At 41.7% G+C, this 11,868-nt stretch overlaps 1 protein-coding gene across 1 annotated transcript; it reads right to left on the minus strand.

The window, feature by feature from the left end:
* Nucleotides 1-2,151: 2,151 nt before the first annotated feature.
* slc6a1a (solute carrier family 6 member 1a) lies at nucleotides 2,152-11,536 on the minus strand. Its single transcript, XM_026369013.1, has 15 exons — nucleotides 11,236-11,536; nucleotides 9,837-10,220; nucleotides 9,521-9,652; nucleotides 9,211-9,311; nucleotides 8,953-9,062; nucleotides 8,662-8,794; nucleotides 7,850-7,984; nucleotides 7,648-7,751; nucleotides 6,716-6,840; nucleotides 6,422-6,534; nucleotides 5,585-5,716; nucleotides 5,265-5,367; nucleotides 4,843-4,943; nucleotides 4,511-4,678; nucleotides 2,152-4,399 (listed from the first exon to the last, which is right to left on the minus strand). Exons 2-15 carry the CDS (start codon nucleotides 10,066-10,068, stop codon nucleotides 3,965-3,967), a joined length of 2,124 nt encoding a protein of 707 aa, XP_026224798.1. The 5' UTR covers nucleotides 10,069-10,220; nucleotides 11,236-11,536; the 3' UTR covers nucleotides 2,152-3,964.
* Nucleotides 11,537-11,868: the final 332 nt, after the last annotated feature.

Here is an 11,868-nt window from a genome sequence, read left to right on the forward strand (position 1 = left end):
GCCACACTGCAAGCACTTTTTTTAACTTTAAAAATAGGCTCATTACGGAGAGTGCCAAGAAATGCTAAACACCAAACAAAGTCCCCTCGCTCAGATCTGGCCACAAAATGGAAGCGAGACACCGCATAACAAAAATAGTATCACACGAATGACATCCATGTATATCAATTAGTCTAGTTAGTTTGTACGGTGTTTATTAATATGCACACCTGACAGTGTCAGGTTATGGTCTTTGCATAACCTTTAATCATTAGAATGTGGGTGGTGCTAACTTTTGTTTGGTGATTGATGTGGGTTGGTAAAAAATTATGATTCGACATCAGCATCAATTTAGTCACCATCATCCCTGCTGTCATTAAGATTCTCGTACCGAGCGTTAAACTGGAATTTGTGACCTGTCAGATACTGTGAATCAAAGGGGTTAACTACAGGACTGACCAAAGAGTAGCAGACCTGAACTTTACTGGTCAGCAGCTTCTGCACACAGCAGTCGCAGCAACCTAATGCATTTTTTAAAATAATATTAGGCATCATTATTAATGACAAAATGCAGCATGTGACTATAACATAGGAAAAAGTATGTGAACCTTTTGAAATTTCATGGTTTTCGTTGATTTAATTTGTCATAAAATCTGATCTGATCTTCATCTAATTCAATATATTAACTAATGTCTTCATGATGATACGCCGGGGTCGCCAGACGTAGAGCTGTGTGTTCTGTCCAAATGGTTAAAAAAATAGTTTCATCAGTCCACAAAATATTTTTCTTGCCACTGTAAACATCTGGAGTGGCAATATAGCTGAAATCCCTAATCAGGTGAAACAGTGGATCACAAAATCCAGTGTGACACTGGGATGTCGGCGAGTATTGGTCGGTGGAGAAAGCGAGGACAAAAAGAGGAATGAAGTTTAGAAGTAGGTCAACAATTTCAGCACCCTCTGCTAGATTGCTCCCAACTAATCAAGTGCTCCTTCCTCCTGTCCTCCCCTGCAGAAAATGATGATCTATGGCTCTCGTGGAGGTAACACATTAGTTTGGGTTGTCTCAGTTGGTGACTGGTTTTCATAGGTAATGATGCTAAATTATACAACTGGGAATAAAGGAGGCTAGTAAGTCATCCATCAGGGGCTAGTTTATATGAGCTGCTATTAAGGGCATTATTCAAACCCCAGTCCACTCAAACACATAGCTCTCTGTCCTAACCTCTCTCTCTCTCTGTTGCACATACACACACACACACACACACACAGACACACACACACTGAGTTTGCCACGAGCTACTAGAGGGGACATCTCATTCTTTTATCCACGGCGAGTCATTGTGGTGGTGTCAGCTGGTGTCGTCTCTTTTATCACACTGGAAGCTAATGGAAGCAGCAACTGCGAGAGGTGGGGGGAGAAGAGGCAGGCACACAAACACACACACACACACACACACACACACACACACACACACTCACACAAGGACTGACACATACAAAATACACACAGAGCCATGAGAGGTTTGAGGAGATGGGGCGTGTGGGCACGCCAGACCCCGGGGCAAGAGCTGTTTTTGTGTTGATGTTTTTGTTGCTTGTTGAGGCCTCGCTATCAGCGTGTGTTTCTGACACTCAGGAAACCACAAGGAAGTGCCTCAGATGCTTTTTTTCTTTTTCTTTTTTCTACTTGTTTGATGTTTCAATCCTTTCTTCTTTTTCTTACTATAGTGTTTAGTTCGCCTTTGACACCCCACGTAGAGTTAAGCTGGATGGCGTCTTCGCCCAACACTACTGTTTGATTGTACACGTCTCACCTGGCCTCGTTCCGGCTGAATCCATCTATGCAACACCGCGTGTTTCCACAGCGCTTTTTCTGTCTAATCCTTCCTTGTGATTTTACTGGCCTCACATTGTCTTACATGTATTGACTGGGAAATCTCTACGAGCAACACCAGGGTTTATTTACAACAGAGGCAACAATGGCCAATTACTACAGGAGGATTCAGCTCAGCATACGTCTCCTGATAGGAGAGCTGGAGTTGACCTAATTTCCTGATAACAGTGTTCAAAAGCACGGCGACGCTACCTTAAACACACTTACCATAAGGGACATATGCCAGGCATGTTTTGGATTTATATTTTCTATAATTCTTTATTTTTTCAGTCTTTTTTCTGTTTGTATAACATAACAATCGTGCTTTTTCATGTGACACCATTTAGATACATATCATTTTTATATTATGTTTTACATTAGGCAGTGAGACAGTTAAAAATATACAAAACAAAATCGCTTTACTAGACATAGTTACTATTTTTAATATAATCGTCAGCATCTTCATTGTCATCATCATTTTCGTATATTTCTGTAGGATATGTGCTTTAACTTCTGTGATCAAAATATTATTGCAGAAAACAGCAACTCCATTGTTTCAACATTTAGACAATAACTTCCAATGTAATACAGACATTCACAGTTACATGTTTTACACAGTACGGTTTTACAACAAAGTTCCAGAGAAAACTGTGGTAGAGTAACTTTATACAAAATTCACAGGACATGAACTGTAGCCATTTCACATTTTCTCTCAGTTGTTTTGCTTTTCAAAGTAAACATGTTCTGTTCAACCAGATGCCTTTCACAGTAGCTGCCATAGAAGCAAACTGACATTGTCCTAACACGCCATGGCAAAAGTCTGGGGAACTTAAAGCTTTGTGCTTTTCACTAGTAAAGCAAAGACAACAGAAACAAAAAGGGAAACAGACCACTTGCTTACTGGCCTGCACTTACACATCTACATATGTATTGCTGGATACATATTGATCGAACTACAATTGATTGTTACACATAAAGAAAAAAAAAAAAAAGACTGTACTCAAACACAGAGTTGGTCCTGGTTTTTGTGCCTGCATACAAAGTATGTAGTTTGTGTTTCTGCCCAGTCAAAACAGACTATGGCTTCGTTGGAAACGGTGTGTCGGCTTAAGGCCTTCTCTGTTCATCTTCTTTTCTTTTTTGTTTGTCAGGAGACAGTTCAGAATATTTCACTGATGTTCCTGAGGAATGCATGCAGAACGTAAACAGTAAACAGGATTGACTGTCAGCATTAAGGGATAATCAATATTTGTAAATCACTTTTGCAACCCTGTGCTTTTTTTTTTTTTCCTCTTTTTTTTTTTTTGTACTCTGTACCCTGTGCTTTGCCAACCGAACACTAAATGGCATAGTTTTTGCTTTTGTCTGCCTATTGATTTTGGTCCTCCATCACAACACGTATAGTATAAAACATCCTAAAAATAATTCTAAAAATGTTTCCATCACATAAAAGTTTTCTCTTTTTTTTTTTACTTAAAAAAAAAAAAAGACAGAAGAAAAAAATAAATAAAATAACAGTCTCTCACACACAAAATCTTTTGCAACGAATACTGGATCACTCCAGAGCTCCTAAACATGAACTTCTTATTGGCATTGTGCTTACTCAGAGCTCCCAGCATGCCTTGTGGCCGGTAGTTTTCCTCACAGAGTGCAATGCTTGGAAAAGAGACAACTGCGTGAGGTTTAGTAAACATCCACAATAAAATTGACGCCATCCCTTGCACTCTTCAATGATGTCAATTTTGTTCACTACTTCATCTACTATATTCACACGGTATTTACTTGATTCATGAAGATATTCAACAAATCTCTAATCTATATCTCTATATTTTTTTCTCTTCTCACAGTATTACACAGTATGTTTACATTTTTTTTGTTCCGATTTATGTATTTATGAACACTAACAGTCTTTGATATTGTTTCCAGAATGCAAACCAACAATAAGACATCATTGGCTTGTTTTTTTACAAATGCAGAAAAATTAAACGTGGTTTGAAAATCTGTTTTGATCACATATTGCCCCTGGAGGTAGGTGAATCAATTAAAATCTTGGAAGTCCTTTGTAATGTTCTCTTTTGTCTACACACTCCATAAGGGTTTCTTTGTTGTCTACACGTTGGCCTCAGCATTGGTCAGGTTAGTGGTCGAGCTCGGGTTCGGGGGGTTAACAGGCTCCGTTGGGCTTATTGGGTTGGGTGGTGGGCTGGTTGGGCTAACAGTTGTGGTTGCAGTGGGGTTAGCTGGGCTGGCTGTAGTGACGGTGGTAGTGATGGTGGCGGTGGGACTAGTTGCTGGGTTCACCGGGCTAGTGGCGGTGGGAGGATTAGCTGATGGAACAGCCGGGTTAGCCGGGGTCACGGGGCTGGTTGAGTTGACAGGAGCCGGACTGGTGGGGCTGGCAGGGTTTGCCGGGGCCGGGTTGGCAGGGCTGGAGGGGTTGGCGGGGCTGGACAGGTTAGCAGCGTTGGTTTCTGCCTGCTGCTCAGGTCCATTCTCTTGTGGTCGCCTGGTAACCGCAGGAGGCTGAAGCATTATCCGAAGTCGCTGGGACAGAACCACAAGTGGTATGTAAGGTTACACAGTCGAGATTGATTTTCAAAATGTGGCCACAAGCTAACAAAGCTTGTGGTGTTTGCCTAAAGATTCACACCTTACCTCTTTGTAAGTGCCCTTGAGTCCGAGGTACATATAGATCATGTATCCTGGTATGAGAACCATAGAGGACAGCGCCATGAGCCAGCCTACTCCCTGACCCCAGCCTGGGAACACATACTCTCCCATTGTGAGAGGAACCATTTGTACGGCACTGAACAAGAACACCCCCTGTGGGAGACATGAGATGCTTTATGCATTTTGACAACCAGAGACTAGAGGCAGGACTGTTTCAGCCTGACATGGCCGCAGGCAGGTAATATTGACTTTATTTATTGTTTCATTTTTCATGTCGTGACTTTAGATGTACTGTTGTATTAATTCAGAGTACTCACACCGACAACGAGAGGGGTGAATACGACCCAGCACAGCTTCCACCATAAACAGGGCCTGTAGCCAATCATCTCCTCGATGTTGTCATAGAACTTGTTCACACCTGCGAGACAAATGAATCTATGATCAAAATATTCATATCCAATTTATTTCAATTTGCTGCTGGTCTGCCATGCATGATGATGAGGATGGTGAAGTGGAACGCGAGTGCTCATGACCTTGAGGCTGAACAGCGCGTGAAGCTGCGCAAATATCTCGGGACAGGTGTGACGTTTTCTAACCTTCATATTTACCCCACCTTTTCACGTATGATATTTCACCAGCGGTCGCTTTTTTAATTTCTCCAGGAAAAAAAATACCAATTTTCAACTCATAATTTTATTCCTATTTCTGCTGTGTGCAGTGACTCTTTGATGATACACACCGTAGCACCAGGATATGGAGATGCATTCAAAGAAGACCAAGAACAGCAGACACATTCCACTGGCAGAGTAGTAGTCAAACAGTTTGAACACATAGATCCCACCCTGGTTACAGAAAAATGAATATGTGTTATAAAAAATAAACTACAGTATGTACAGATACAGCATAACATACTCTGGCGATGTAATTGTTGCCAAAAGGAGAACAAATCAAGATTCAAATTGGCTCTCGCTCCCCTCTTCCATTGCTTCAATTCTGTTACTCCTTTATCTAATCCCATTTATAATCACTGCTAACCATAAGAGAGCTGCCCTGCTGTACCTGTGTGATGTTTGAAAGTCCGATCACATAGGACACCAGACAGACAACTGCGATGAAGATCTCTCGTCTACCCCTAAGAGCTCTGGGAAACTCATCCACCAGAGCAGTGATGAAGCCTTCAACAGTGCAGAACTGAAGGACAGAATCATAGAAACAGCATTAAGCATAATTATTAATATGTCCATTATTTGCACATTACTGCTTTTTCTATTCTTTGACATAAGTAAGTGTATTCGTCTATTTTTTTGTTTTTTATTCTAGCATGTAGCGGTCTGTGAATATTTTGTATTCTTTACCAGAGAGGCTTCGTTTAAGTGATTAGGCCAACTGATGATGACAAATGACAAAGAATTGCAGTGTGCATCAAACCATGGGGCAAAAATGCTAACGCAATCTTCCAAATGACCAAGCATCCACTTTTTTGGAGACCATTTTGGCATTAGCTCTGATATGCAAAAGCGCTGTTGCTATGACATGGGATGTGAGTTATGACCCAGTGAATAGAGCTATAATTGATGTCTTTTACTTTGAAGTGCTGGTGGTCATAGCCAGTGTATAGCTGTGTGTATACTTTTTTTTAATGGTCTCTGTGGCCTAAATTAAAACCAAATATCATACATAAAATAAGGAAACGCAGACAGTGAAACCTACGGGCACATGGAGGTGATAAAGTAGCATTAAAAAGACTTGACAGCTGATGTCAAAGCTCAGGTATATCTGTCCACAAGAAGCAAATTGCATGCTTGTCATGCAGAGTGCAGGGGTGAGCTGCATGATATGTACCTGTACTTAAATATTTAGGTCAGCCCATGAGCAGATCATCTCCAAGCCCCTTACCTGACTGTCTATCCCCAGCATGAGCAGCATGGAGAAGAACAGAATTGCCCAGAGAGGAGACACGGGCAACTGGGTTACAGCCTCTGGGTAGGCCAGAAAAGCTAAGCCAGGACCTGCATAGTAGATAGGAAACTCATTTTTTTTATCATGTTTATCCTCATAGCACCCTCGCATAGAAGGGGAAGACATAAACTGTGTTTAGCAGTCGGCATCAATGACAGTGCAGCCTTTTTTTGTGCAGAGACACAAACATCACAGAAGAAGAAGAAGACATAGATGCAAAGTGTAGTTTACCTGAAGCTGCTACGTCGGCAATGTCTTTCTTTGTCACGTGTGCCATGAAGCCAACAATAGAGAAGATTACAAAGCCAGCAAACATGCTGGTACACGAGTTGATACAGCACACAATGACAGAGTCTCTGGGGAGAGGAAATATAAAATAGGCCTGTTGTCAAAGATTCAAATTGACTTGTGTCTTTTGTTTTTCTGGGGTTGGGCTTCCCCTGAAAAAACACTCTCGCGAACGCATCGTGGCTATTTATTCCTTTTGATCATACAGATGTTTACCAGCTGTTAAGACAGACATAAATGATTTGGAATAAATAGCTTATATCAAATAATACAGGTCTGATATATCTGTTGTAGGTGAGGGAAAGATGGATCCGTTTGAAACAAGCAGACAAAATGAATGCAACTATTTTTACGTAACTGAGTGTTTATGTGACCCAGAACCATGGGGCTGCTGGAGAAAACACTCAGGCTTCGCAATCCTAGTTGTTGTTTTTTTTTCCTCCAGCATGCACACCAACAGCAAGAAACAGCCTTCTCCTTGGATTATTATTGTATTCATGTCAGCAACACACATTATTAAGTCCCTGTTACAAGTATCCTTGAATACGTTCTTCACTAGGAGCATGTAATAAATTAATATAGCAGCTATTTCATTAGTGTCTTCTTCAGCTATGATGGTTTGCACTGATATATTTTAATCTGAATTATGTTTAGCAGACACTTTTAATCAATGCAACTTACAAGGCAATGGAAAAGGTGAGGAGGTCTTGCCTAAGGACCCCTACTAGAGGTAGGCCACAGCTGCTATTCAAACCCCAGTCTCCTTCATGGCGGGTGGTGATCTTACCACTACACTAGCCAGCCGATACATTTCATGCAGCTGCATTTTCTTTCTAATAGATTTTCTCCAATCTGTGAATCGTTGCTGTTCTTACCTGTATACATTGTTATTGAAAGGGTTATAGCTGCCCAGAGCTATAAGCGACCCCAATCCCAATCCATATGAAAAAAAGATCTGGGTAGCTGCATCTAGCCACACCTGAAAAAGGAACACAAGCATTTATCTGTGTGAGACCTCGTTCTGCTCACTCAGGCATGCAGTGCATAGGTGCAAATCATATAATAACATATCATTACCTCGGATTCTTTGAGCTTTTCAAAGTCAGGGGTGATATAGAACATAATTCCCTCTTTAGCTCCAGGTAGAGTCACCCCACGGATGAAGAGGATAAACAGCATGAAGTAGGGATATGTAGCTGAGAAGTAAACGACCTATAAAATGTGAGACAGTCATCAGCAAGACAACACTGCACGTTTTGCATCTGTAGGATATTTATGATGCATACATAATGTGCAAATTCAGCCACTGTTCAGACATTTTCCTGAAGGTTTTAAAGATTCTCTATATTTATTATTAGTCAAAACTAAACACAAAAAGCCCGATAATCAGCAAATAAAACACAGCAGCTTCACTTTGAATCATCTCCCTCTGCCTCTGTGCAAACGACACTGTGCTAAGAATCTGAGCAAAATGTGCAGAGGAGATGGGTATTTTGCGACCAAAACAAATTTTATTTGTCATGGTCATGTGATGCGCTAGACTTTCGAAATGTGGCACCACCAGGGAGGGAAACTGAACAAAAACCCAGATTGTAGCATATGGCTGTTTGTTGCTCCTCCTATCATCAATGCACACTCAGTATAGACACTGTGTCGGGAGAAATGGAATTAGAATAGCCACAGTGAGGCAGAGTAGGATTAGTGAACATGAGTATTTCACGTCTCTTCTTTTATTTCAAACTGAATCTTAACAATTCTGACTGCAATCTAAATGATTGATGAGGTGAAATTAGACTGATTAATATTGCATAGATGTCACATACTGATCCTTAATTGGAACCAGTATAGCAAAAGAGGTCTTGGATATCAAACTCTGGTTAATGCCTTACCTTCCCTGTCCAGCTAACCCCTTTCCAGATACAGAAGTACACAATGACCCAGGCAACGGCCAGTGTTATTGCCAGTGGCACTCGAACCTGGCCTGGTTTTTCCAAGCCAGTGGTCTTTTCAAGCACGTTGCGCCTATAATTCAAGATCAAGTAACAATAAAACCGTTATTCACATAGGGGAAAAAGAGCATGCAGCATAGGAGGCTGTCTTTTATATATCTTTTGGGATGCATGCAGGATACTTTAAAGCTCTGCTGTTGTAAGAGCAAGAGAAGGCAGTCAATATCTTACTCCCAAAACTCCACCACTGCACTGGTGAGGTTGCTGGTATCTACAATGGAGTAGTTTGTATAACATTGCTCTGTGTTCCATAGGTTGTTACATGAGCTCCATGGAAGTTCCTGAAAAACAAAAATGATATTGTGTTTTTCTTCCAGACTTCCATGTAGAGATGTTTGAATTTCATGAAGGCATCACAGGCTGTAATAGGTCCTGATATAAGAACCTTGACCCTTTTCATAAGGTGTGTGAGTACACTGTAATACTTACAGTGGTGAAGGAGTTGTACAGATAGTAAATGGCCCAAGCAATGATTACAATGTAGTAAATGTTTAGCCAGAAGGACAGGACAGCTGCTGCAAGGCCCACACCTATCATACAGAAATGGTTGCACTATCAGTATCAATCGCATGTGTTATGTGACCTCCATAAATCCTGATAGTCAAAATTACTCTTACTATAAAAGCATCGATTACCACAAAGGAAACAAAATCCAGCATGGATTGTTGCAAAAAATAAATATCTAGTAGGCCTGATATCAAGAAACAATTCCCCACATTTGTTTGGTTTGATTGTATACCTTTAAACATAGGAGCCAGTTTCCACACACCAAGCCCTCCAATGGAGGTGTATTGACCAAGGGAGCATTCCAGTAGAAACAAGGGGACCCCAGCAAATATGAGGGTCAAAAAATAGGGAATCAAGAAGGCTCCTGGATGGACAGAAGTAAATCAAGTTATGCATTAAAAGGATCATTCTTATGGCAAACACCACACTGACGAATTACTTTGATATTCATTCTTTCTATGTCATCGACACGGTCAGTTAGGTATATGCACCGTGCAGCTGAGTGGTACGTGCAGTTTGCATAAATTAGGTTTGAAAAGAATGTTTACCTCCGCCGTTCTTTCCACAGAGATAGGGAAATCTCCATACGTTCCCCAGTCCAATTGCATAACCCACACACGACATGAGAAAATCAAATTTGCCCCCCCATGTTTCTCTTGCAGGCAACTCATTTTTCTGCTTTTCGGGTTTCACGTCCAGAGATTTGGGTTTGTCATTGTTAGTGGCCACCTCGTTCAGTTCTGTGACTTGTCCATCCGTTTTAGTGCCGTTCGTCGCCATGTCTCTGGATTTGGCAAAGGTCCTGGCAGTCGGACGGGAGACTTCAGCACCAGTCCACGTAGACAGCAGCTTCGCGGTTTTTAGACCTAACCTTTGGACCAAATGTCTGGAGATGAAGCCTGTGCACACACGGCTCGTCAGTCGCCGTTAACCTGGAATCGTGAATAGAGCAATTGGTCGGTTTTTCAGGAGGCGCTGAAAATGAAAAATCATGGACACATTTCGCACAACAACAATTTTGTCCCAATCTAGTGCAGAACAACAAACCAATATCAATTAAATCCCACGTATTGTTTTACTTCTAAATCTGCTTTTAAAGCTCAGACCAAAGCGTCTTATAAACATTTGGCTCCCTGACAAAATTTTCATTCATATCTGACTCAACAAAACCCCAAAAACCGTCGATGGCAAAGTCACGCAGGACTTGCTGTCATAACTAAAACACAGACGACAGATTGCGCGTAAATGAACAAGACTCAAAATCAGACCAGCCCAAACGAAACGCAAATGAATATGCCAGAAAAGGAAATAGCAAATTGGCATCACTAACATTAAGGAGAGGAAAAAAAAAAAAAAAAAGAAAACTTAAAGATAAATTACAGGATCCATAAACGTGCACTTCGAGCGCAAGGCGCGCCGCAGCAATAGCAAATAGCCTATTAGAATTAAGCATAATGAAGTGTCCACCAATTACCACCTGCAGATTCTCCTAACAGTTATCCACACACAGCAATAAAAGCAGCAGGGAGACAGAAGAGAGGGTCTCAAACAAACTGGAACACAAAACGCATAGTGGAGACAAAGGGATGTCCAATGCGTAAAAGCTTTACGCGTCAGGCTGCACAGATAGCCATCCCATCTATCCAATTAACTGAGGACGAAACGCATTGTTGAGCGCATGATAATGCCTCTCCACGTTTGCACCACGCAAACAACCGGCAAAAAAACAATAATCAATTCTGCATTTATTTGGCCATGGCATGTTGGTGCAGAGCTCACCATGCAGTAATTACACTGACCCCAGCATCATATTGACAATCTCAGTCACAGTTTGACCACATCACTGCAAAGACACACAACAACGGTCCATGCATTAACCACATCTGTTTATATGCGCGTTGAAACGCGCACAGAGAGGCGCAAGAATTCGACAGCCAGTTTACTCACAATGACTCTGTGATCTTTTCTGCCAAGGATGAGCTGTCTGCCGCGAATCCCGAGGCGAGGTATCCGTGGATTCCTCTTGTGGACGAAGTTGTAAACTCCCAGTATTTCTTGGAACAGAAATAGATGTTACTTCCATTAAAAAGACTTTAAGGGACCATATGGCGCGTTCGCGTGGTGTCCAAGCAGGAGCTGTCCAGCGGGGAGCAGTGCTGAAGACCAGGAGGAGGAAGAGGAAGAGGAGGAGGAGGAGGCTGGATCGACACGGGCAGCAGCCGCTTCGCCTTGTGCGACTAACATCAACAACCAGAGACTCAACTCCCATCTACACAGCCTCAATGTCATCTCAAAGTCGCCCCCCCCCCTCCTCCTCATCCTCATCTATAGGCTGCACTGACATCGCACTTGGAGCGTGTTTGTTTTTTAATATTTCAAATCGTGCTACTCTCCCCACTTCAGTCGAATAAATACCAATAATCACATTTTTTGTTTGTTGCCATCTCCCACAGCTGAGCAAGTTTAGTAACCCCCAGAAACTGACTGAACACAGTTCTCATTCAGAGTGAGAAACGTCGATCAGTTCTGGTTTGAACTCTTTATTATTATTATTTTTTTCTTTCTAATTGTTTCCCCCTC

This window comes from Anabas testudineus, chromosome 7 (assembly GCF_900324465.2).
Source record: "Anabas testudineus chromosome 7, fAnaTes1.2, whole genome shotgun sequence".
In the NCBI taxonomy this organism is placed as follows: domain Eukaryota; kingdom Metazoa; phylum Chordata; class Actinopteri; order Anabantiformes; family Anabantidae; genus Anabas; species Anabas testudineus.